The sequence below is a fragment of the Hydra viridissima genome, unplaced genomic scaffold, assembly GCF_058129835.1.
Source record: "Hydra viridissima isolate aposymbiotic clone 2 unplaced genomic scaffold, HvirCarnegie_v1 scaffold_11, whole genome shotgun sequence".
Lineage (NCBI taxonomy): Eukaryota > Metazoa > Cnidaria > Hydrozoa > Anthoathecata > Hydridae > Hydra > Hydra viridissima.
In genome coordinates this window covers 2,938,987-2,966,290 of record NW_028324310.1, presented here as the reverse complement: position 1 = coordinate 2,966,290, position 27,304 = coordinate 2,938,987, and the positions used below count along the sequence as shown (strand labels likewise).

The 27,304-nt window shown below is 30.6% G+C and overlaps 2 protein-coding genes across 3 annotated transcripts in view; both read left to right on the top strand.

The window, feature by feature from the left end:
- The window catches only part of LOC145191148 (UDP-glucose:glycoprotein glucosyltransferase 1-like), a 421,900-nt gene extending 409,846 nt beyond the window's left edge, over window positions 1–12,054 (top strand). For both annotated transcript variants that reach the window (XM_090066751.1, XM_090066752.1), the window contains exons 25-48: window positions 332–478; window positions 613–714; window positions 807–853; window positions 1,314–1,409; window positions 1,645–1,718; window positions 1,836–1,864; window positions 2,168–2,247; window positions 2,460–2,649; window positions 4,186–4,237; window positions 4,398–4,504; window positions 4,767–4,852; window positions 4,956–5,040; window positions 5,165–5,262; window positions 5,682–5,777; window positions 7,759–7,843; window positions 8,035–8,144; window positions 8,339–8,411; window positions 8,962–9,065; window positions 9,379–9,435; window positions 9,664–9,736; window positions 11,020–11,061; window positions 11,169–11,285; window positions 11,669–11,807; window positions 11,888–12,054. In XM_090066751.1, the coding sequence (XP_089922877.1) occupies window positions 332–478; window positions 613–714; window positions 807–853; window positions 1,314–1,409; window positions 1,645–1,718; window positions 1,836–1,864; window positions 2,168–2,247; window positions 2,460–2,649; window positions 4,186–4,237; window positions 4,398–4,504; window positions 4,767–4,852; window positions 4,956–5,040; window positions 5,165–5,262; window positions 5,682–5,777; window positions 7,759–7,843; window positions 8,035–8,144; window positions 8,339–8,411; window positions 8,962–9,065; window positions 9,379–9,435; window positions 9,664–9,736; window positions 11,020–11,061; window positions 11,169–11,285; window positions 11,669–11,807; window positions 11,888–11,913 (2,115 nt within the window). In that variant the 3' untranslated portion in view covers window positions 11,914–12,054. The remainder of the gene's footprint in view (window positions 1–331; window positions 479–612; window positions 715–806; window positions 854–1,313; window positions 1,410–1,644; window positions 1,719–1,835; window positions 1,865–2,167; window positions 2,248–2,459; window positions 2,650–4,185; window positions 4,238–4,397; window positions 4,505–4,766; window positions 4,853–4,955; window positions 5,041–5,164; window positions 5,263–5,681; window positions 5,778–7,758; window positions 7,844–8,034; window positions 8,145–8,338; window positions 8,412–8,961; window positions 9,066–9,378; window positions 9,436–9,663; window positions 9,737–11,019; window positions 11,062–11,168; window positions 11,286–11,668; window positions 11,808–11,887) is intronic.
- A 6,060-nt stretch (window positions 12,055–18,114) lies between these two features.
- LOC145194683 (uncharacterized) lies at window positions 18,115–21,428 on the top strand. The gene is made up of 4 exons (XM_090065843.1): window positions 18,115–18,230; window positions 18,662–20,225; window positions 20,322–20,560; window positions 21,369–21,428. The coding sequence occupies exons 2-4, from the start codon at window positions 18,674–18,676 to the stop codon at window positions 21,426–21,428; spliced, it is 1,851 nt and encodes a 616-aa protein (XP_089921969.1). The 5' UTR covers window positions 18,115–18,230; window positions 18,662–18,673.
- The last annotated feature ends 5,876 nt before the right edge of the window (window positions 21,429–27,304 follow it).

The following is a 27,304-nucleotide window of genomic DNA, read 5'->3' as shown; positions in this document are numbered from 1 at the left end:
ATATAAATTTTTTTTTTTTTTAAAAAACGTGATCTTGAATATTTTTAATAGATGGTTTGTTAAATCCAGTATTAGTAGGTAAAGATAAGGCTGTTAGTCAAGCAAATATGCATCAAGTGGAAAAAGGATAATCTCATAAGTTCTATACTGTAAAAACTAGTAGAGAATTTTTTGCCTTGTGCAAATAATATGCATTTTTAAAATATTTTTTTAAATGTGGTTTTATAAATATGAAGTTAAGTAAGTAGGATAAATTTTTGTTGTAACAATTTCTTTAAATAAAACAAAAATTTTTGTTTTGTTTAAAGAAATTGTTTATTTTAATATACAGGGAGTCAACAAAAAGAAATTGTTTGAATTGTTTTCATCAGAAGAAGATCTAAAAAATGTCAAGAGAGAAATCACGCGAAACACAGTGCTAGTCAATAAAATATTTGGAGTTTTTGAAAGCGGTAGTCTTGTTGTAGCTAATGGCCGGGTAATTTCTACATGGACTGCATTACAATTGATCATTTGCTGTTGTTCTTTTTTTTCTTGTTTTCTTTCAGTTATCATTAATTGTTTAAAACTAAAAAAGCTTTCTTTCAATCATTATTATTTGTTTAAAACTAGATCCTTGGACCCTTAAATAATGAGGATGCTTTTGTAGTAGAAGATTTTCAATTGCTGCAGAATTTTGAAAATAATAGAGGAGGATATAAAATACTTGAAATTGTAAGTTAGTAAAAATTCTTCTTAATTTTAAAATATTCTTATATTGCTTAAATTATTAGAAAAATATTGTTTCATGTTTTTTTGGGTTTTAGATTGAAAACATGAACTTACCATCACTTCCTTCTGAGGGACATGATAGGTACCTTTTTATTAACACTGAAACAAAGTCTTTGTTTTAGAATTAACAAAAAAGTAATTTAATAGAAATGTAAAGTAATTTAATTTCTCAATCTTTGCATCTAAAATTGACAATTAAATTATGTGTAATATAAAGAGAAATCAAAAGACATTTAACAGTATCGGATAACTCTATTCTTTAATTGTAAACATATTATAACATGTAAATATATGTTATGAGCTTTCATTTTAGATTAGAATTTAGCTCTTTTTGCTTATCCCTTTTTGATGCTCAATCATAAACTTTTATTACCAATAAGAAAGTTTTTTAAATTAAAAATTTGTATTTCAATTACTGAAATAAGTTAAAGGAATCATTTAACAAAAACAATTATAAGACAGTTGTTGTATTCTATGACAGCAAATTATATAGGCTGCAAATAAGGCTCAGTTTAACTTGATACTTTTATGCAAACATTTAGATTTAAAAGTGACTTAGTGATGCAAATATCAGCTGCATTAAGTAAAAGAGAAGATCAAAAGAGATCCACATTTACATTTAAAAGTGATCAGCACAGGTTGTTTTTTATATGAATGTAAAATATAACAAGTTTTTTAATTTAAAATGCATTCGCTAATTTTATAAATTAGATGGTTTGTAATTTGCTTTATTTTACAACAATTTGTTATAAATTTTAGTTTGAAAAAAAGTTTGCGGCATTTTTTACAAAAACTATTTAAGCAGCAAACATTAGTAGCAAAAATGCCTCTAAAATTAAACAATTTTATTTCAATTCAAATTTTAATCTTTAGTGTTATTAATTTAAAACCAAGAAGAGCAGATGTATCTTTTGATATTGAGATAATTCTGGACCCGCTTTCAAAAGGTAACTTTCTGTAAAATGCAAAATAAAGAGGAAAGTTTATTTCTATAAATATGAATACATTATTGTCCGTTAGATAAAATATCTGTTATATATCATAATTATATATATAATTTCCAGGTGCACAAAAGTTGGTACCTATTATAATGGTTAGTGTTAATTATTTTTAATTATCTATTGGGCTCTTTATACTAAAAATGGATTTTGTAAGAGAATATATGAAATTAATTAAGTTGTCAGAGTATAAACCCAAAAATATTCAGCTAATCACAGATTTTATTTTTTATTTTAAGTTTGTAAAGGAAACTTCTTTTTCTTCCATATCTAAAAGACGTTTAAAGATGTTTTCCGAAAGTATAAGAAATATAGCTTAAATTCAAGCCTGATTTTTATTTTAGTTGGTAGCATTAAATGTTTATTAATCCATACTATGAAATTACATTTCATTTTAGGCTTTATATGATGTGCTCAATGTTAACTTAAAGATATTCCTTAATTGCAAAGGACAGCATTCAGAGCTACCTGTTAACAGGCATATTTCTTTCTTTCTAATATTTTATTTACCTTTTATAGTTAGGTAGTTTTTTGTTAAAATTTTGTAATTATTTGTTAATCAATAAACTATTGTAAATTCTTGAATAAGACTTTTCTGACTCAATTATTATTTTTTTAATTGAAGTTTACTTGATTTTTATCATTATTATTTTACCATTACTTTACTTTATATATTTGTTTTGTTCATAGATTTTATCAATATGTATTACAGCCTGAACTATTGTTTAACAAAGATGGTAATGTAGTTAATGATCAAGCTGCTACTTTTACAAGTTTACCACATTCTGCATTGCTTACACTTATTATGGATACACCTCAAAGTTGGTTAATTGAAGCTGTTGGCTCCAATCAAGACTTGGACAACATAAATTTAGGAGAAGTAAATAATTTTGTTTGCATTCAGGGTTTATGGTTCTGGTTTATATTTCAATAACTATTTACCTTTTCACAAAATATGTTTCCCACCAAAGAAAGTTTTTACAATTCCACTTTCGATGGGTACATGCTGGTGCATAAGTGATTTATAAAACAATTTGCATTAAAGTGTTGTTGTTTTTTTTTTGTATAAAAAACAAATTTTTTTTTAATTAAAAAAAGGCTCTAGAATTGATTTGATATTAAGTCTTTAAAGTATCATAAAAATGTCAACAAAAGTATGAAGTTAATTTTTTTACTTGACAAAAAAAGTAATTATAAACAACTGATGTAGGATTTAAAAGTTCACTAGTTTTTTAGCAAATGTAAATTTAAACAATTTATTCAAGTTATAAAAAAATTTGTGTAAATTAATTTTGGTTGAATTATCTTTCTTAACCTTTTTTCTTTTTTGATAAGATTTCATCGAATAAAGTTAACCTGTTTTTTGTTTTCTTTTTTTCCTATGAAACATAGAAAAAAAAATCAATGTTGGGAAAATCTCAATTGTTTAATGACATTTAAGGATATTTATTAGATTTTTATAGGATAAGAAAGTTAAAATTTTGGCAATAATTGAATTGAATCAAGTATACTTTTAACAACTGTAACAAGATAGGTGGTTTCCAGCAACTCTTTTTTTTTTTTTTTAAAAAAAGAAAACACAAAACCATAACCTGATGATTACACATTTTGGACTGATCTGATGGCATAAGGTACTTATTTGGCATTCTTCTTGGTGATTTTTAATTTCTGGCTGTTGCTGAACAATGCTGAACTTTGTAGTATTTGTAAAACTTGGTTAAGAGCATTTTATTGGGTTATATATCCAAGTGAAGTTGCTTATTATAACCTAAAGTTAATTATTTAACAGACATGGTTAAATTCAGAATAACCAATGGGTTTAACCATCACTTTTAAACAAACATAAATTTTTGTTTTTGTGTGTTTTAAACAAGTTTTTGTATTTTTGTGTAAATAGAGTCTTTACTTGGTGATGCTCCTTATGCATTGTTAAGTTTAAAAAATGTATAATTTTAAATCACCACAAATAATACAAAAGATTGCTAAATTTTTGTCTGTGAACAATTAATTTTTTCATCAATTTTTTTTTATCAACATAAAAAGGAGTTTTTTTTGAATGTAGAAACAGAAGAAAGTTTTTGAGTCTGGCCACTGTTCTTTTTGACAACCCTTCTCACTGTTGTTTCAGACACATTGAGGTCTTTTACTGTCCTTCTTATTGACCTGATGGGGGTCCCTGTAATCCAGCTTTTGATTTAAGCTTGGTTATCATTTTCAGGAATAGGATTATATCAGTCAGTAAAACTATTTTTCACTAATTTTTAAAAAGTTTTTCATTGAAAACAAAGTTAATTTCAGAACAATTGATTTTTCTTAGTTAAAAATTTATTTCAAAACAAATATAATTTTTTGTGACATACTTTTTCATCTTGTTTTTACTTCATCTGACCTTATGAAAATTTAATTTTAATGATAGGCATCTACATTTGTTTATGGTGATTTTGAGTTGGAAAATATTATTGTTGAAGGTAAATTTAGTTTCAAAATTCTCTTGTATTACTCTTTAAATTTTCTGTTTTATAATGTGGTTATAAATTCTGTTGCATTACATTTACTTTTGAAGAAAGAAGGTTGTATTAGCATTTTGAATTTATTTGCAAAAACTTATTGCACTTATATTTTGTTTAGGTCATTGTGCTGATTCTAACACACATCAGCCTCCAAGAGGGCTTCAGTTTATTCTTGGTACAGAAAAAGAACCTGATCAGTTTGATACAATTGTTATGGCTAATTTTGTATGTCTTTTATACTTATTATTGTTTAGCTGATTATTAGTTTAGATTATTGATAATCTATGAATACTGAAATTCCTTCAGGTCATTTATTTTTATTTTTCATCTTTTGACACTTGGTTAAAGTTAAAATGGTATCATATGTATATATTGTTTTTTTTTCTCTACAGTTTATTCTTAGTCATTTCTATAGTTATAATTATTACTGCAAATTGATGTTATTATTATTATTTTAAGAAAAAAGTTTAATTTTGCTCTGTTTTAGGGTTATTTTCAATTGAAAGCATTCCCTGGGTCCTTTGTTCTACAGCTGCGAGAAGGCCGTTCTTCACAAGTCTATGAAATGGACAGGTAGCTAAAAAATGTTGAAGCAAGAAACTTATTTTTATATGTACTGAAAGTTTTGTTACCCTGTAAATAATGTAAATATGTTATTTAAATATTTTTTTTACAGCTTAATTGGTGGAGAGGAATTGTTTAAAGGACAAAATTACACTGTTTTTATTGATAGCTTCAGTGGAAAATTTTTAAAAGTTAAGGTAGAAAGCTATTTTCTTTATATGGCATGGTTGTTATGGTTTATTTCTGAATTTATAATCATGCATATTATAGAATTTTTTAAAACAAAATAGTATTAGCTAAAAGGTATTCAATTTTACTTAGGTCAAACGCAGAGAGGGTCAGTCTAGAACTGATTTGTTATCTGATGAAACTGGAGATGATAGTAGCAATGACTTTGGAATTTGGCATTCACTAACAAGGTAATTAATTTGTTGGAGTTATTGAATTTTGAATCTCACTGCTTTTTATTTTTATTATTTTGATTGCTTTTGTTGAGTTTTGATGAGTGGTTTTTCTCTACATGTAAATACAATCTAAATGTCTTTTTTAAGACTGGTAAGACTGGTCAGTAATTTCAATTTATAGTTTTTATTAATATGTTCAAATAATTTGAACAATTACTTAGTTTAAGGGTACTTTATATAGAACTATTATTTAGTTTAAGGGTACTTAATATATAACTGTTACTTAGTTTAAGGGAACTTAATGTAGAACTGTTACTTAGTTTAAGGGTATTTGATAAAGAACACTTAATGGTGAATTTTAAAAGTTTGTCTAGAAAAATTTTTTTTTTCCAAAATGATAACTATATTTAAAAAGATTTCTTTTTTTTTAACAGTTATGTAAAGAGTGAAGCAAAATCAACCAAGAATACAGATGGCAAAGTACATATATTTTCTGTTGCTACAGGCTTGCTCTATGAAAGATTTCTTAGGTTAGTTTTCTTTTAAATTAACTTTTTGATTATGAAAATATAAACTTTTTTATTCAATTTAAAACCATCTGTTTCTGGATTAATTTATTCCTTCTACAGTCATAAACTTAATTCATGAAAATCAGTTTGGCCAAAATTCTGACTGGCTAATTACATGCTGGAATCCCTATCTTCCCCTATAAAGAAAGTATATTTTGACAGGTCAGGATGTAAATGAAAATACATCTCAATGGTATTTTCTAATATGAGCTATCTGTCATCTACTATGTCACGTGCCATACTTTCCCCACCATCTTTACAAAGTTCCCTGTCTGATTATTAGATTATACAGATTTTTCATACATTATACACTTAACCGCAAAAATAAGTGCACCTCTTTTACATTTCAATTTGTTTTAATTGTTGTCAATATCATCATATATTTTGATAAACATTAAGAATAAACAACATGAACACAATTTTTTTGATGATAATAATAAAATTGACTTTGAGGATGGTGAAAAAAAAACTAAAACCAAAACCATGGTTTGTTTAACAAAATAAAGTAAAATGATTATTATTGTTATGCACACTAATACAACTTGAATTGAAACACTTTTTACTTATAACTAATGTTACCTCCTCTTGATGTTATTACAACCTGATAGCGCCGTGGCATACTTTCATTTAGAGATCTAATTGTTTCTTGAGGGATATCTTTCCACATGCGGATAAGACTTTGTCACAGCTCATCTTGGCTGTTAGGTGGTGGATGTTGGCTTCTAACACGGTGTCCCATTATGTCCCAAAGATGCCCTATTGGCTTCATATCTGGACTGCAAGCTGGCCACTCCAAAACTTGAATATTAACATTATTTAAAATTCAGTAACAATACGTGCCATGTGGTCTAGCATTAGCCTGCATAAGAAGGAATCCATCTCCAATGTATGGTGCTAAAGGTACCACAAAAGGTTCTAAAATGTCTGCTATGTATCGTTAAGAAGTCAGACGTCCACCATAAACAATAAAAAGCTCTGTGTTAGCTGTTCCACTCCATACCATTAATGAGCCGCCTCCATACAAAGTGGTTTCTCTAAGTGAAATATCTTTCATTTGATCTTATGAACACTCTTGAGCGGCAATCAGGACTTACAAGGCAAAAACTTGACTCATCTGTAAATAAGACCTGTTCCCAATAATCTATTTCCCAATTCATATCCCTCCTTGCAAAAACCAGTCTGTTTCTTCAGTGGTCTACAGACAATCTGGGACTAGTAGCTGCTGCCCGAGGTCGTAAATTTAAAATACAAAGTCTTCTTCTTATGGTATCTTCACTAACAGCAGTTCCATGAACCTCAGAAAGTTGTATTTGGAGACATTGTGCAGTAGTGAACCATTCTCTCAGTGTTCGATGCATTAAAAATTGGTCCTCGACAGCATTGGTAGCTCCTGGTCTGCCTTGCCTAAGACGTCTAGCGTGATCATTGGTCTCTCCAAACCTTTATAGAACACTACTGACTGTTGTATGAGGCACTCCAAATGTTCTACCAAGTTTGTGATTTTTTAATTCTTCATTGGACAAAGTAAAAATTACAACACATTCATCGTGACTTAAGTTTCATCTAGAATGATGCATTGCGAACAGATGTGTTGCTCAAATGACAGTTATCTTTTCTACAGTTATAACAGTTTAAAACCAATACATAATTTTCTTTTAAAAGTGAGGTTTAATTACAGCAAAATATGCTTCTTATGAAAAGCTGCTATAATTTCGAAATTAAATAAAAGAAATAGAATAAAACCTAAAAAATGGCATAACAATAAACATTATTATCATCTTTGTAATTGATAAATCAGGAAATACATAATATTTTTCAAAAAAGTTGGAATTTACAAGTGGTGCGTTAATGTTGCAGTTAAGTGTATATTTTGCATTGTATTTTAGATTATGCAGAAGTTTGGAAGAGTAATATCTCAAAACCATTTTATTTTGTTTCTTAGAATTATGATGTTGTCTGTTTTAAAACATACAAAGACACCTGTAAAATTCTGGTTTTTAAAAAACTATCTCTCATCAGGTTTTACTGTAAGTTTATTGTAATAGTTTCTTGCTTATTAATGCTTTTGCTTTTTTATTGAAATTATTTTTAATAATTTAGGTGCTGCTCTGCAATTATACCTAATTATGTCTGATAAATGTGTTATGTCATATCACTATCTTATCCAAAAAAAAAGCTGATTTCTTTTGTAGTTTTTGTTTCTTTATTAACAAATTAGACATTCCTTCCACATTATGCAGAAAAATATGGTTTTGAATATGAACTTGTGCAGTACCAATGGCCTAGGTGGCTAAATTCACAAACTGAAAAGCAAAGAATAATTTGGGGGTATGTAAGTGAAATAAGAAATGAAGAATAATTAAATGCCTGTTTTTCAATGTAGATTAAGAAAATTAGTAAAATAAGCTTGATTGGTTTCTCTATTTTGATAAATTAAATTACCTCATACAGTCATTTTGCATATTTTTGTAGATTTATAAAGTTTGTCTAAATGAAACTAATAATAAAATTTTACTTTACAGGTACAAAATTTTATTTTTGGATGTTTTATTCCCTTTGAATTTGGAAAGAATTATTTTTGTTGATGCTGACCAGGTGATTTTTTTATATTATGTTTATGATTTAATTATAGATTGAGTCTGTGAGAATTTTCAATATGCATCATCTGCATCATCATCATCATCATCATCATCATCATCATCATCATCATCATCATCATCATCATCATCATCATCATCATCATCATCATCATCATCATCATCATCATCATCATCATCATCATCATCATCATCATCATTTACTTAACTTGCTAATTTTAACAAGACTCCCTGGATAAAAGGTCCTATAATCTTTTTAACGTAAACCCTATAATCTTTTTTAAAAGGTCCTGTAATCTAAATGAATCTTTATGAATCTTGATGAACTGTAGGGTTCCTACAGAATCAAAAGAGCCTAAAGAAACTCTATTATGTTTCTAAAGAACTATTTGTCCTGGGCCAGGAGTTTAAAAATAATTATGAAGATTATTTTAAAATTTTATGTTAAGATAAAATGCTCTTTTAACCAGCAAAAATTTTTGGATGTGATTGAGGCAAAAGCAAAAATCAAAAGCACCTTCTCTGATGTAATTATTCTCTCCTTTCAGATTGTGCGTGCAGATCTTAAAGAATTAATGGACATGGACTTGGAAGGAGCACCTTATGCTTATACGCCTTTCTGTAATGATAGGCCTGAAGTGGAAGGTTTCAGGTAACAATCTACAGCGCATTTTACATATTTTGTGTTTATATACATTGTGCAAGTAAGAATGTGTGTGTCTGTGTATATATATATATAATTTTTCAAATTGAAATATTTGATAAATTTATATTGCAATAATTTGTAGATTTATCAGTAATTGTTATTTTCAATATTTTCTTTCCTGGAAAAGTAAACATAATGTTTTCAACATCATTTTTTGTTTCCAAATTCAGCAAAATCTGTTTAGAATTTTTGTTTATCAAAATTTATTTGATAAATGTAAACAGTTATATGGTAAGTTGAACATTTTTGCGTCGTCTAGGTTTTGGAATCATGGTTATTGGAGAAACCATCTTGGTGGTCGACCATACCATATTAGGTAAACCATGTTTTATGAAAGCTAAAATTTGGATAGTTAAATATTTTTATATCGATTAAAATTGCATCATTCAAATTTTGAGAAAATTAACTTAACTTCTGTTTTTTTTGTACTTTTTTAAAGTATAAAGTGCCAGCTTTTTAAAGAATGACCAAAGTCAATTTTTTATTCCTTTTTTTTCTTTCATGTTTTACTTTTTTTTTCAAATCCTTTTTTTTTTTTTATTAGCGCCTTGTATGTGGTTGATTTGAAGCGTTTCAGAAAAGTTGCTGCCGGAGATCGTTTGAGAGGTCAATACCAGGTATCTTGTTATCAATTACAAAGATTATTAACTTGTTTTATTTTTTTCGTTTTTAAAATTGAGTTTAACCGTTTTCTAGTTAAAGCTAAATATAATTTTTAGAGTTTAAATTCCTCTTCAGGAAAGTTGTTATTTAATTATTTATAAAAAAAATAATTGCAGAAGTTTTTAAAAGCATTTAGAGAACTCATTTAACAAGGTTTTTCTTGCCAAGTAACTAGAGATGAAACGATCTTTTAATAATTCTACATAATGTATTGATTATGTTTTAATAAAAAAAATTATTTTTGTGAACACTAATGAAAGCTTTTTATTTTTGGGCCTAATAATTTAAAATAAGAAACTTAAAATAAATACTCAGGAATTTCATATCAATAACCAAATAAAAAAAGAAATTCCACATGGCAATGTTTTAGTTATAAACTATGCAAAATGGTGTGAATCAACTGCCTATTGTATGATTTGCAGTCTTTTTTGACGTTGGAAAACTTAAAGGGCACACAACTAACTAAACTTTTAGGTAAAGTTACAAATTCAATCAGCAAAGCGAGCTTTTAGCACAACAGGAGACTTGTGTGCTATTGATTAAATTTGATTATTTGATTTTGATTTTTTGATTGACATTGATTAAGCCAGAACATGCAAATCAATATTTAAAATGCAATCATGATATATGTAAAGTTACCTAAATCTACTTTATCACATGAATCATCATTACATGAATAAATATTTAAAATTGTTGTAGCTTTTGAGTACCAATTAAAAATTAATGTTGTTTTAGTAACTTTGTTTTTAATACTATTTGAATTTTTCTTTTTTACAAATAACTAATAAAATAGTTAAAGAAAAAAATAACAAAATTTGTGTGTTAAAGTATCGAAATGGTAACGTATAGAAGTAGCAGCATCGAATATCCTATAGTGTCGAAAGTTTTTGTATCGTGCCATCCCTACTGATAACGTCCGTTACAGTATTGACGTCATGGAAATGTCTTCTGAAATAATTTTAAAAAGTAGTACGAAAACAATTATTCCAGATGAAATTTTTGTGTGCATTTTCTGGAGAATATTCTCGAATTTTTTTATACGTTTTTATAGAGAATGTTCTCGAATTTCGGAGCAGCATTCGTAAGAGTTTAGCAGCGTTTCAAAGATTTTGTTTTTGTTGCAAAACTGTTCTTAGTTGTTTTTTTTCCATCAAAATATAAAGTAAAAAAAAATAATTTCCATTTCTTTTTATACTTGTTTCTAAAAAAATTACGCAGAAAAATTTCTTTGTTACAGGGTTTGTCTCAAGATCCCAACAGTTTGGCCAACTTAGACCAGGTGACATTCTTATTCCTAAGACCGGATGATGTCTTTTGAGATAAAATTGAATGCCTTTTAAGGAGATAATAAGATTCTTTTTAACAATTATTTCGTTTCTGTGATAGGATCTTCCGAACAACATGATACATCAAGTCGAGATTAAGTCACTTCCCCAAGAGTGGTTGTGGTGCGAGACATGGTGCAGCGATGAAAGCAAAAAGTACGCAAAGACTATAGACATGGTAAATTTGAAAAACTATTGGTTCATTTTGATCATTTGAAGTGTAAAACGTTTTTTAAATTGTAGCCATATTTTTTAAATTGTAGCCATATTATTACCAGTTACAGAAAATGCTACTTTGTTGCAAATCTTTAGGTTGCAAATTTATAAATTTTAATACACACAAAATAATTGTATATTCGACTCAAAATAGTTAAAAGTTGTTGATGCAATGTGAGAAGCGTAGTAATAGATATTGTAAGAGAGAATATATATAAAACAATAATGCTTCGTAGTTAATTTGGTCATATAATGGTGCAAAAGAAAAAAAAAAAAAAGGTACATGCTTTTTCTTTTTAAAATACTTTGTTTATTTATGTCTAAAAAATATTTCATTTATTTTAGTGCAACAATCCGCAAACTAAAGAACCGAAATTGCAACGCGCTATTCGAATTGCTCCTGAATGGACTGAATACGATGATATCATTCGAACGCTACAAGAGCAACTTTTTAAAAACAACACAACTATAGGAAAAAACCCGAGTAAGTTTTAGCTTGATTTGTTAGCGTTTTCTTTTTGGTGTACGAATGTGCGTTTAAGTTGATGTTTCTTTTTTTTTCAGCACCATCAAAAAAAGAAGAACTTTAGGTAGTTTAGAAATTTATACAATTTTATTTAAATGCAAATTTGTATCAGGGAATGTTTTTAACAATAAACGTTTTAAAAAAAAGTTGTTGATTTCTTTATAAAAAAAAAAAAAAAAAAAAAAAAAATGATAGTAAGAAAAAAGATTAAGAAAATGATTTAAAAATCTAAAAAAGTTTTTGATTGAAAAGTTTTCTTTAAAAGGAAAAAAAAAATTTCAAGATAATTTTACTTCGCACAGTGGGCCAAAATATGACCAAAACTTCATTTTTTAACTTCTTCGTATCTGGACTTGTCTTTTTACTTTTCAAATTAAAATCTTCACTACGATATTTGGGTATTTAACATCCAAACTATGTTTATACTATTCAAATATAGTGTTGTGACCAAAACTAAAAATTATAACTCACTTAACTAAAAAAACCGTAACTAAATTTAGTTGACTAACTTTTTAGTGTACCTAAATTTAGTCGAATAACAATTCAGTCAAACTAAAATTAGTCGACTAACTTTTTTAGTCTAACTAATTTTAGTTACTACAGTCTCCAATTAAAAAAAAGCAAGAATTATACCCAGTCCATTAACCATAGTCAGTTGCTTTTTTTTTCTAAATTTGGACTTTTGCCAAGATTTAATATAACATATTGAAGAATTCAATGTATTATATAATTCAACCGCAGGCGCACCAACTTTTTAGTTGATTTATATTCTACTTTCTTATCAAACCAATTGTTAATCATTTATTTATCTGTTAGTTTGAAAATTTCCTATAAAAGGTTGCATAAAATTGCTTATGATGACCAGTTTAGTCACATTTACAGCCTTTTTAAATATTTTGATAAGATCTAAAAGTTAAGATCCACAGAAGTGGGTCAAAAAGTTGCAAGCGAAGCAACAAAATGACAAATAATAAGAATGAAGGATGGCTCGATGATCAGTAACGGAGAAATAGCAAGAAGATTAAAAATTTCAGAGAATTGCGTCAGAAATACCCTTAAAACCTTTAAAACGGCAAGTGGCATCCAACCTCATGCAGGAACCGGAAGGTTAAAAAAAACTACTGAGCGTGAAAACAGTCTTTTATTTCGTTAAATAAGTATTTCGCGAAAACAGTCTTATAATTTCGTCAAGTACTTATAAAAAGCAACATTGGTGTTGATGCAGCTGTTAGAAAACACATGCAAACGGTCAGAGATCGGATCACACGATAAAGGTGGGGTAAGGAGAGAATTAGGTGGTCTTTAGAAAAGTGGAAACAATTAATTTTTATTGATAAGACGCTGGAATACTGCATGGTTCCATCAGTAGACATGCTCATTGATCGAAACGAATGGTGGCATTTTCAACAAATTATGGCGCCTGCCCATTCAGCTTGTAAAGTCAAAGTACGGTTGAAAAAAAAAAAGCAAAGTAGATTTGTTGCCCTGGTCAGCTCGATTACAAGATTTGAATTCAATTAAATCTATTTGGGCTTGTATGAATAAAGAATTAGTCAAGGTCCAAATAAAATCCATAAATAGCTTAAAGAAAAAACTTCTTCATTATCTTCTTTAGTTTCTATTTTATCATACTTTAAAAAAGATTTAAGCAACAAAATCTTTATGCCCCTATTTTTTTGAAAGCACTGTATATTTAACATTATGATATGTGCGCATTTATTTTTGAAAGTTTGATGAAAACTTGTAATCTCGTATAAGTATTATCTTAACAACCATATGCTTTTTATTATTTTTTGAAGCAGATTTACTAGTTGTTTTGTCTTCTCTTTGTTTACTATGCATCTTTCTTTTACTAATCTTCTTTGTTTTAAAAGAATTTCAAAAATTGGTAATATTTTGGTTACACAAATTCAGTTGTTATTGTAGGATTAAATTATTTTACTACCAACTTCTTTATTTTTTTAAAATTACTATATATCTCATAAATAAAATAATAAATTAGCAAGAAAACGAACTTAAAAAAACAACCAATCAACAAGAAACCAACTGAAAGTCCTGTTTTAAAACTTTATTCAAACCATCTTTTTGATTTTACATAAACATGAGTTACTTTTGATGCTCAAACAAAAGTTCAAATGGAATGCTTAACTCGCCTACATGGTCTAAGGGACCTAAAATCAAATTGGCTAGTAAAGACTGTTGAAATTGGCAAGTAACGGGTGATGACAAAAAAATGAGACTGCGTTCAATTTAAATTTGCATGTACTAATACCATTAGCTGTATATATATTTTGTATGTATTTTATTGCAAATTTATTCTAGTTTTAAATAAAAAAAATTGAATTTTACATGGGCAATAAGCAAAATGGCAAATATTACACTTATTGTCATTTTAAAGCAGAAAAAATACCAAAAGCAACCATGTACCGTATGAACGCGCAGAAAATGGAATCGGAACTCAAAGAGTTAAAGGAAGTGGTCGAGTCACAAAAAAAATGACGAAAAAGAACATAAACAAACTGAAAACCATGTTTGACCACAAGGATGGCGTCTCACAAAGACAAGCAGATAGAAAATTTGTGTGCGATCAGTCCTTTACATGCAAAATATTGAAGAAACACACAGATATTAAATGCAAAAAAAAACACAAAGATTCCGTTAAGAACAGATTCACAAAAACGCAAAATGAGAATCAGATGCAGTCGATTATATGAAAAATATAAAAATTACGATTGGATAATTGATGATGAATCTTATTTCAGTTTGAAGCATAGCACCATTAACGGAAACCAAAATTTCTACTCAAGTAACACTGCTTTGACACCGCCAAGCGTAAAATATAATCCAGTTGAAAAATATGAGCAAAAAGTGTTGGTCTGGATTTGCGTTTCGGCTAAAGGTATTTCTATACCTTTTTTTGTACCTTCTAAGCAATCAAGCAAGCAAGAATTATACCTGAGCGAGTGCATCAAAAAAAGACTTGTCATTTTGAATCCTTTCATCAAAACAAATTATCTAGACGATATTTACATATTCTGGCCTGACCTAGCAACATCACATTACGCAAAAACTGTAGTGAAGTATTTCAGACAAAATAACATCAATTTTGTTGAAAAGGAAGACAACCCCCCCAACATACCTGAATGCAGGCCTATTGAGGACTTTTGGTCTCAATTGAAAGGAGAAGTATTCAAGAACAACTGGTAAGCAGAAACTATTGATCAACTTTGCAACAGAACAAAGTATTGTTTGAATAAGATTGACTTTATTGCCATACAACGCCTTATGGGATTGGTAAAAGTTCGAATCGATAATATTCGTAGAAATGGAGTAATATAAGATAATTAAATATATGTTTTGAAAGCTCGAAAAATTCTCTACTTAATACATTTTTAATTTTAAAAAAATCATTTAAAAAAAAGGAGTTTTGCCCTTTTAAACGCAGTCTCATTTTTTTGTCATCATCCGTTATTTTGCTGTTTTGCACTACAAGGATGGTTGAAATGGTGTGATGAAAGTGTTACAATATTTTGGTTTAAAAGACAGTGTTATGCAATCAACAATAAGTTTAGGGGATAATTTACAATTAAAACGGATGAAACGAAAAACGGATATTTAAAAAAATACAGTAACAAGCCCAAAACAGCGACAAGCTTTTATGTTCCTACCTAACGACAAAGCTCTAAAACTTTTTCGACCGGTTAGAGAACTCGGACGGTTTTGGAACATTCACTTAGTCGTTATACTAATCATAAAATTGTTAGATACATGAAAAAGAATCCATCTGCTATTGTTAGAGATACAATTCGATATTTCAGAAAATACTTAAAATATCGGACCATGCAGGGTTACCGTTCACTGTTGTCGTCCAGCAAATATAACAATCATGTAGACAAGTAACTGAAAAGCACGTTTGGAGTACGCAAGTCCAAGTTGTTAAACTTATCGAGCTTAGGCTTCGCAGATATGCTAAGATTGTTAAGAATAACGGATATTTTATCAATAACTAAACTTTTTTTTATTGATAAAAAAGCTAAAAACTAAATTTTATCAATAAAAAAGCTTTTAAGAAGGTATTCTTCAAAGTTCATTTAGTTTCGAAATTGAAATGACTAGTTTTTCTTAAAAAATGATGACACATACATACATACATACATACATACATACATACATACATACATACATACATACATACATACATACATACATACATACATACATACATACATACATACATACATACATACATACATACATACATACATACATACATACATACATACATACATACATACATACATACATACATACATACATACATACATACATACATACATACATACATGACCACACTGGAAGACCACACTGGAAAAACGATCAAGCTAGATTTTTGCTTTTTTTGAATTTTTCCCCCTGTTATATTTGGCTGCAGTTTAGCTATATAATAATTGCCTATATAACTAGAAAACCGATCAAATTACACAGATATTTAACTTAATAAATAAGTGAGCTATGGTGTGAGCTATGGTGTTTTGAAGTTTAAAATCTAATTTACTCAAAACAATAAAAATGTAGCTTGATCGTTTTTCCAGTGTGGTCTTCATTTGTGTGTGTGGTGTGTGTTTGTTTTGCTATATTGCTGTGTCCAGACCTGTCAAGAGAGGGGAGACTGACGGGAATTTCTTTCTGTGCCTCTTACTGACTGAGGGCAGTTTGACCAATGACAAAAAGCTGTTCATTCTCATGTTCTTTATTAATTATTAGTTTTTGGTAAAAAAAGATAAGTTTGCAATATTTATAACTTTTTCTTTGAAACAAGACGTGGGCTTTAAGGGCCCTAGAAATTGAATAACCCCTGGCCTCGTTCATCCTCTTGACGGCCCCGAATGGGTCAATATATATCTTCTATAAAATACTCCAATTATATGTATTCAAATCAATGTTTTTTTGGCATTGAAATTAAAATGGTAGGTAAAGAACTATAATTTTTTTTGTAAATTTCAACATTGGGAAGGTTGAAAAATTCTGTTTTTGTCGCGGACAGACATCATTATCCTCTTTTTCTCCATTCTTTTCAGGATAAGGATCCATGTTTTAGTTAACTTCCAAGGGTAATAATTCAGGTCAATAAGATGCAAAACTTTTGGAGCCTGCTTTGTTTTTGGCCCAATTTTCCCTTAAATGTTTAAGTGGGAGTACATAGGTAGGGGTCAGTTTTTCCTAAATATCTCTGTAAATGTGAACTATTCGGACAATTCTGTGAAAAACTGTCTTAAAAAATATTTTTCATAGCATTGTTACTATAGCATAAAAGTGGTTTTACAAAAATTCACAGAAGATTATTTTTCATCCAATAAAAACTGGTAAAAAAAAAGTAAATGGTAAATTAAAAAAGGCTTTAAATGTTTAGAGAAAAGTTCCAAGCTATCGAGGATATAAAAAACTAAAACTTTTGAAGAGAAGGTTTAAATTTATTTAAAGTTATTTGCCGTGAATAAAAATGTCTAAATATTTATACTACTCATTTGTTTCGTCCGACAAAACTTTCAAAAAACATACAAAAAAATCGAAAATGAAAATTTTCAAGAGGTAATAACTTTATTATTTTAACTTTGGTAGGGGCTGAAATATTAACAATGAGTTAAGTTACAGTGTTCAATCAGCAATGAACTAAAAATTTTCTTTTAATCATTAGTGAATACTGAGCCAAAAATCCTTTGCTACAGAGTACCAAACAAGAAAGATTGTTTTCAGATGATAATTTTACTTCCAAATTTTAAGAAATGTCACGGATTAATTTTTTTTTCCCTTAATGAATCTTGCTAGCATTTTAATAGCCACTGCTTTCAAATTAGACTTTAGCTATAGATAATTAAAACACTTATTTTCAGCCCCCAGCTTAAAAAAAAAAATCCCAAAAATATTGTTTAATTTTCAGGTGCAGTTTTTCAGGTGCAGTTTTTCAGGTGCAGTTTTTCAGGTGCAGTTCCACTGTTACACTATGGCAACAAGCAATAGCCAGAAACGATTGGGAGGGCTAGGAACAAAAAGTTTTTACCCTCTGCATGAGGAAAAGCAAAGAAAACCCAACTTCTGCTTTACTTTAGAGAATTCAAAAACTCTTATCAAAGTTGTAGACCCAGGGGATGTCGTTGGAATTGTAAAGTTAGGGGAGACTGGTTCTCCTAGGGACGCCATATACCTAGGGACACTCAAATATTTTGAGAATTTTCAAATATTTTGAGAATTTTGTATAAGCATAATATTTTTTGTATGTGGCAACACTCCACCTCTTGAGGTCAGTTGACAGCCGAAGTGTCATCGTGTTGGTGTGAAGCGTTGCAAAGTGGTGATTAAAAATTGATTTTACAACCCTTTTACGTAAGTTTTTTAACATTTTTCTTTTTTAATTTCGCCCTTATAATGTATTTAACAAAATTTTTCTTAGTTTATACAAATACATTATTTTGTTTGCTTGAATATTGCGTTAATAATATCTCTCAAATCCTAACCTCAAATTTTTAGTCGGCGTTTTTTGTCAATATGGCACTCTATTGTACCTAGGGACATGTACCTAGGGACATGTCCCTAGGTACAACAGAGTGCCGAACTTCTGTATCATCAGGAATTATTTGTGTTTTTATGTAATAAATAATTCATTTATGAATCGTGGTGTAATAAATAATATAATTGTGACTCGTTGTGCAGTAATTAATAGGAAATAATAGTTGTAATTCAATTTATGCCAATAACAATAAATAATTAAAGTTATAGTTATAAGTTATCTTTAGTATTTTTTATTTTCATTCTAGATTTTGTTTGTCATGCCACGCAGCAAGAAACAAAAAATCCGGCAAGATCCAGATAAAGAAGTTGTGGAGAAGGCTGTGAAGGAAATAGTTGCAAATAAAAATACAGTCAGAGGCGCAGCAAAAAAATATGGAATATCGAGATCGATGCTTTGCCGCCAAGTCAAAAAATTTAAGGAATCTGGACCTGAAAATTACTCGTATGAAACAAATTATGCACATTGGAAAGTTTTTACTCATAGCAAAGAGTGTTTACTGCTTGAGTATGTTCAAAAAGCTTCTCAACTTCATTTCGGATTAACAACAAAGAAGCTGAAAGAACTAGCTTTTCAATTTGCCAAAATAAATAATAAAAAATATCCTAAACAGTGGGAAAAAAATCAAGAAGCGGGCAGTGAATGGCTGCGTACATTCAAAAACAAATTTAAGGAAATTATATCATTAAAGAAACCTGAAGGGGCTAGTTTAGGCCGGGCTACTTCATTCAATCGAGAAAATGTGAAGAATTTTTTCAATATATACACCGACATTCTACAACGACACCACTTCGATCCGTCAAGGATTTATAATGTAGATGAGACGGGAGTTTCAACTGTACAGGCTTGTCCAAAAGTATTTGCGAAGAGAGGAGTCAAACAAGTTGGAGCAATGACTTCTGGTGAGCGAGGCATCAATGTAACGATGATTGCCGCAGTGAACGCGATAGGAAATTCGATTCCACCTATGTTCATTTTTCCTCGAGTCAAATATATACAAATGACAATGATGAGAGGAGCTCCTCCAGGATCAATTGGGGCAGCAGATCCCTCTGGTTGGTCGAACGAAAAAATATTTAGTGAACTTTTGGATCATTTCATAGCGCATGCTCATCCAAGCAAGGATAACCAGGTAGTTTTATTAATGGACAATCACGCGAGTCACATTTCTATTGATGCTATTGGCAAAGCCAAAGAAAATGGCATTCATTTGGTGACATTTCACCCGCATACTACACATAAGATGCAACCGTTAGATAGAACCGTCTTTAGTCCATTTAAAACACATTACAATAATGCTGTAACCAATTTTATGATATCATCAGAAAATGCAGGAAAGCCTATTACTATTTATCACATTGCAGAACTAGCTGGAATGGCATACACAAAAGCGTTTACACCGTCCAATATAATAAATGGATTCAAAGTTTTTGGCCTCTATCCACTGAATCCCGATATATTTTCGGAAGAAGACTTTTTGCCATCAAGCGTGACTGATAGACCACTAACATCAGAAGATAATAACCCACCTACATCGTCTCAGGGCTCACTTTTGCCATCAAGTATGACTGATAGACCACTAACATCAGAAGATAATAACCCACCTACGTTGTCTCAGAGCTCACTTCTTTCAACACCGCCAAAATCTGATTGTACAAATCTGAAATCTGTGTCTCCTTTCGGTATAATGCCATTACCTAAAGCTGGTCCAAGGACAAACAATAGACCTTCCCGTAAGGGTAAAGCACGTATTGTTACTGACACGCCAGAAAAAAAGGAAACAGAGGAGAGGAAAAGAAAGAAAACAACTTGTAACGATAAATCGAAAAAACAAAAACGGGAAATACCGCCGAAAAATTAAGTTTCTAAAAAATATAAATCGAAAACAAAAAACACATTTCGTTTAGTGGGATCATCTCCATGTTCCTCGAAACAAGTATTTTGCCGTGTTTGTCACAATATAATACAAAATGATGATAAATGGAATAAATGCATAGTCTGCCGAAATGCAGTTTGTGTAAAATGTGCAGAGCCTGGTATTCTGCCATTTGAATTTATTTGTAAAAGATGTTTAAATGCTTATAGCGACGATAGTGCTGCAGATAAAGATTACAACCCAATGAACCAGTCTTGTAATGAAGATTTGGTATCACTCTTTTTGACCTATAATTATTAACTATTTTATTTTGAACACTGTTGTTTCTTAATTAAAGTATTTTTGTCCTGGATATGTTGATGTTACATTTTTATCTATAAGTTTTAATTATTCAAAATATATTGCTGCTTCTCAATTCAATCATTTTTTGTACTGGAAAAATTGATATCACTTTTTTTCATCTATTGGTGTTAACTATTTTAAATATGTTTATTTACAATTTAAATATTTGTTTGTTCTAGAAAAATTGATCTCACTATTTTTTATTTATTAGTTTTAACTATTTTAAATAATATCGTTACATTCACTACAAATAAATAGTTCTTTTAACGATCTATATCATTGTTTTAGTTTCCTTTCAGGATTTTTTACAGGTTCTTTTGTATTTATAATTATTAGCTCAATAGAAGCCAATCTGAGTATTCGATTACCCAGCGTCCCTAGGTACAACCGCCGTCTCTAGGTACAACCACCTATGTCCCTAGGTACAACCCCATGTTGTACCTAGGGACAAAGTCAGACCTCATTTTGCGGCTAAAAAAAAGTACTAAAAAATTGGATTATAAAGCAGAGATTCTCATCAAAAGTGCACAAAGGACCATATTTTCATATACAGTTTTCAAAAGTTCAATTATATTCACCGATGAAAAATTACACTCATTAACCTAAAAACGTCCCTAGGAGAACCTGTCTCCCCTACTTAATTGCTGAGGAAATATTTTGCTTTTATGACGTATTGAAGATTTCGGCAACGTGAATAAACTTATGCAAATTTAGAACCCTTTTTAATATTTTCTAGTGTGCATATAACTCTATTGACACTGATTTATTCCTTAACTCCTGCGCTAATTTAGCTTAGAAATTCCCTGCAGAATGTCCATTTCAATTCTTCTTCTGTCCTATACTATTTATTGTACATCTTTATTTTTTCACAACTTGCTTTCTTTGTTGCAATATGTTTAGATATATTAAAAATACAAAATAAATCAGAAAATAGTTTTTTCACAGACTTTTAATAGCTACAAATGTTATTCTTAGTTTTTGGCGAAAAAGTTAATGTTTGGAGAGATATTTAGAAAAAATTTACCCCTACCTAAGTGCTCCACTTAGAAATATAAGAGAAAACTATGCCAAAATAAAACAGGTTCTAAAACGTTTTGATCTCTATGAAGGATATTCGTTTAATACGGTTAGCACTGCCAGCTTCACTAAATTAGATTCTTCATCAAGTTTACCATTTTCAACTGTAACACTTTCATGGAAGTAATAGGCTACCATGAAAATGATAAAATTTTTATGCCCAAGATAATTACTCTGAATCTCGTGGGGCAGCTTATTTTCGTAATTCTTTGAGATATCAACACAGAGTATTACCTCATCTACTCTGAGATTAGCTTTTAACTTTTATAGTTCCAAAAACCGACGGTAAATGTTGTATATATCACTACTAGGAATTGCGGATTCCAGGACATTGATTCCTTTTCCATACTTAAGCCGCCATTTTTTTTGACGTATTAAAACCTTACCATAACCTGCAATGAAGTAGTAAAAATCTTTCTTGCCGTAAGTTCATTCCAGAGCAAATACTTGATCATAATCCATAAAATTAAAACAAGGTCTTTTTTTGTAGTGTCCAATAGCCAAGGTGTGAATACCGTCTTCTAAGATGATTCTTTTGTCGTCGTTAGCGCTGAGTGCGACTTTGTTGATTTCTTCAGTGTAGACATTGTGAAGATGAGATCGGATAACGTTCATGGTTGCAAGCTTTTCTTTGTTATGTATTAAGCAGTGGTAGTAGTCTTGATGAGTGATGTGGTTATCAACCAAACATTTCTGAATTCCTTTGCATTTTTTGTGTTCTTTTTTTTCATTAAAGACCTCATAGGAGTAGAGTTTAGGTCGAAGCCCAACAAACTCTTTAATTTGCTTACCAGCAGTCTCGTCCTTGAACATTCCGATAACTTTTTTGTTTAATCCCACTTTGAATCCAACGTTTTCAATGGCAGGGTGGTCTTTAGGAAAGTCGCTTGTGTCAAACTTGTTTTCTACATCGTTAGCAATGTCTTGATAAAAATCTTCCGTTTCTATTTCGTAAAATAGCGAGTCAGTATCAGTCATGAGTAATTTCAGCTTATCTCCGTATTTAGGCTTGATGTAGTCGTAATGATGCTCAAACATGAGTGTTTTGCTGATGTCCAGGATGCTCATTCCCAAGAAAACAGGCTTGTCGTAGTAGACATTTGTTCTTTTCATATGAACCGCGATCAGGTTTTCATCAAAAATGGTGTTTCGTTCATATCGAGGGCTTTTGGATAATTTTAAAGCTTCTTTTCTAGTGGTGATAAGCCTAACATCAACGCGTTTTAGAATATTCTCCATTGTTTTTCCAAAGACGGAGTTGTTCATGAGTTTGAAAAATTCCTTGTCAGATTCGCAGGTGGCTTCTGCTCTTAATCCAGTGTTGAGGTCAATATACTTTTTCATAAAAGGTTCTTCAAATGTGATACCACGATGAATTTTGGTAATAACTAAACCCATCCGTTCATAGAGTTTTAGGTTTTCGTGATGAACGACGTATTTCTCCTTATTGTTTAAATTGGGAACGAGCTTTTCCACTTTTCCAATAATCATTTTTTCAGGAGCCAAAGGATAGTCATTATGTGCATCGTGAAGCTCTTCAGGATAATCCAAGTCCACTTCGAGAATGCACGGCATGGATTTCCAATTGGAGAGTTCATCCTCAGCCATCCATCTAAATCCTCTAACAGGAAGAGGTTTGCTCATGGCCCATCCATAAAGATTATTAGCGTCTAAATACTGAATGAATTTCGATGGCTTTGAAGGATCGTAGGAATCGCCCATGTATTTGTTATTAGCAGTTCCATATCTATTAGAGATCATGCTAATTCCACCACGTACACCTTTTTTTATCATGTTGAGCATGTCATTATCGGTTAGAAGCTCTATTACGACATCAGTTTTCTTTAACATGGCGTCCCAAGCCAATCCAGGAGAGGTGTAATACCAAAGGGGGTCAAGGCCGTAATGTTTCAAGCAAGTGTCTCTGAAATTTTCAAAAATGTCTGCAAGTATCAGCACGTCGGACTTGTTGTACAGTTCATGATAGTCTTAAAACGTTTCACATCCAAATTCGTTCAAAACGTTTTGAGCATGTGCATAGTCTTCAACTTTTGCTGGTTCATCTTTCAGTTTTGAATGGAATGCTTCAATAGGAGGTAATTGCGTCTCTGAAAACTTACCAATCGAGTCCACCCAGTCATAAGGGTAAATACCTTTTCTCCTTATCAGACTGAACTGTTTCTTTTCGGGGTAATATTCAGCTACGTTTTTGCACTGATTATCGGTGAGATTTTTAGATAGTTTGTCTAAACCGAAGGGTAAGAATCTGAAGCTGTCAATAAACCTCAATTCTTTCCATACTTCCTTTAGTTTACCTTTCTTATTAGTAAATTCTCTCACTTTGATGCTTTTTGTGAAGCTGATATATTTTTCTTCATTGTTGGGTATGCATTTTAATTTCCCGCCTAATTTTTTAATAAACAAATGAGCGTCGTAGCCGGACAAATTATGGAAAATGATGGGTATGAATTTTTGAATTTTATAATCCAAGTTGCATTTCTTATGAGCAGCTCCTCGATAATTTCCAGTCAAATGACAGTGGTCTAAGACTTTATCAGCATTAAGATCTTTTTCGCAAATATGGCATTGAGTAGTCTCTTTAAAATTCTTTTCATCCTCATCAGTCATGACTTTCTTTTTTACTAAATTAATCTTGTCGAAAATCTTTTTAAGGTCTGTTTCAAGACTGGTTATAAATTTTTGAGCAACATCATCCTCATCGCTTTCTGCTGTGTACATGACTGGTTTTCCTTTGTAAAGGTTGTCGTCAAAGCATTTGATGTAATAGCAGAAGGAGCTTGGAACGTGCTTTTGATATTGTTTAGTGTAAGAGTGTTTCGAATTTGGGGTGCATGTGTTAACAGGTTTAACGAAACTTTCAAAGTCAGCATATACGACGTATGGAACTTTCATACTATTTTGATAGTTTTTAAACTGAACGGTTGATCCTTCTTTAGGAAGTTCAATTCTTACGGATATGTTATCATAACAATAAGGTTGATGATGTTGAAGCTTTTCTTCCTGGTCATAACCTTGCAAGCAATTTCTGCAATGTTGTTTTCTTTTGCCTTTTGATGTTTGCGTAGACAATAATCGACTCAAACTTTTAATCACGCAATAATGGTCAGTGTCTTCGTTTGAAATAAACAACAAGACAACACAATGCTTTCGATCTAAAAAATCAGATATTTTCAAAGGGTAAGGTTTTTTTTTTTCATACCTAAAGACGTTGATGCTGATGTCGGGATTATTTTTCTCAAACTTGTCGATTTTATTAAGCTTGACAGGAAACTCCATTCCATCCCAATGGAGCTCTTCTGATTTTAGAACCAAGTCTTCATCAATTCGTTCGTTATGCGTATTTTTAAGATTTAGAGCTCTGGTAACTGACAATTTAAAGCATTGATCGTCATCGTTTTTCATTTGATGATCGCATTTTTGTCTTTCAGCTCTTTAGGCAGCTCAATATAGGAAGAACCGCTGAGAGGTTCATAATCGATAAAGTTAATATCCATTCTTAAAATCTTAGACATGATACAATTGGATCCCAACGCATTGTATTTGACACTACTTTCCAAGACTTTTTCTTCCATCTCACCCATGAGCGTTCTTACATCTGTAGCCGCTAGAATAATCTCTGATCTTGATGAAAAGGTTGCTTCCCGAGTCACTTCTTCACCAGTCGTGATGCTTACAGATTTCATTTCGCACGTTAAAATAATTCTTACCTTTGTATTCCTTTCTCCTTCCATGGTTTGAATGGCAGACTCTCTCACCAAATTAAAAAAGGCTGCAAGGTCTTGATATCGAGAAGAAGGTCTATAAGAAAATTGTCTAGCAGCTCGCTCCGCTGAATGTTCAGTCAACTTGAATTTTATTTTATAAGGTTTTGACACGGGATGTTTATACACTGTTCTTAATACAAGTGATTTGATAGACTTTATCTTTTTATCGATTTGTTTCACTGATTCGCTTACATTATTCTTGACTATTTCAGGAACGTAGGGTTCTATCCATTCTTTAATATCATTAAACTTATTTGCAACATATGACGTCACACTTTTTGCAACTGCCGTCAGACTTGAAAAAAATGAAGGTCTCTGTGGAATGACTGGTTTTGGTATAATGACAGGTGTTAAATCTGAAACAGGCTCATCAAGAATCTGTCTTTGCAAATGAATTGGTTTCGGAGCAATAGGAGGTTTTACCACAGCAGGTCTTGGTGAAATGATCGTTGGTTTAGGAGCAATGACAGGTCTCACAACAACTGGCAAAGGTCTCGCCTCAGTAGTTCGTCTACGAGGAGCAGCCTGCAAAGCCATTACAAGATCCTCCTTTCTCATTTTGCAATAATATTTAATATTTTGCTTTTTAGCAATTTCTTTTAACTCTTTCACCGTTTTGTTTTCCATTTTAATAACACAAGATTTTTATTTATATCATTCTTCAATTTTTAAATTCAATATATAAAAGAATTTAAAAACTTATCGCGCTAAAAAATCTCATACTTGTATCCATCATCTACTTTTCCATTCCGACTTACAAAGTACTGCCAGCCATGACCCGTCTTTTTTTTCGATTCATAAGTAGACTTGTATTCCACCACCTCACCAGTATCAATATTTGTTATTCTCAAGCCTAAAGGATTATTTCTAATTAAACCAAGTCTCGCATATTTAGGATTAAGCGGTTTCTTTTCTTTTTTCTCATATTTTCTAGGTCTTCCCACAGGTCTCACATCTTTTGATTTTTCCAAAATCGAATCTTTACTAATCAGATTGTTTTCAACCGCAAGCATCATGAGCGTAATTGCATTGTCAGACGTTTTGGAAACACCATTTTCTTTTAGCAAATTTTTCAAAAGCTTTCTTGTATATATCATCTTTTTATTATGTAAAGATTTTTTTAACTCAAATTCGATTTTTTCATTTCTGAGATCTGTAGAATCTTAAAGTTTTCATACACAATGTCTTTTGAACCGAGTGAATGATTTAAAATTGCGCTTTTTAATTCTCCAGAAATCTTTTTTTTCTCCTCGAAATCGCAATCCAAACCAAGCACATACTTGTCAATCATTCTTAGCCTGTCTTTTTTCGTCAAGTTTTTCCAAGTACTGAGACGTTCTTTGATTTTCTTTTCCATTCGTGAAAATTCTGTCTCACCACTCCATACAAGTTGGTAAAGCTTGTCTCTCTCTTCATCACTGTATACTTTTGGAATATTAAAATTTCCGTTTTCAGTGACGTAAACAGATTCGCGAAAAACACCTGTTTTTCCAAAAGCAAGAAGCTCAAGATGTCTTTTTTTAATCATGTCAGTCTCTTTCCTACTACATTCCAGAAAAAACGGAAAAAACTGTTTCATTTTATTCTTCTTGTAACCGATTTAGATCCTTTTTTCGGTCTACCCACAGGTCGCTCTTCCTTCACGTCTTTAATCCATTCGTTTTTATCAATCAAGTTGTTTTCAACCGCAAGCATCATTAACGACATTTTATTGTTTGACGTTTTAGAAATTCCGTTTTCTTTCAGTAATTTTTTCAAATCCTTTTTCGTATATCTCATTTTTTTTATTAAAAAAATATTATTTTGAAGG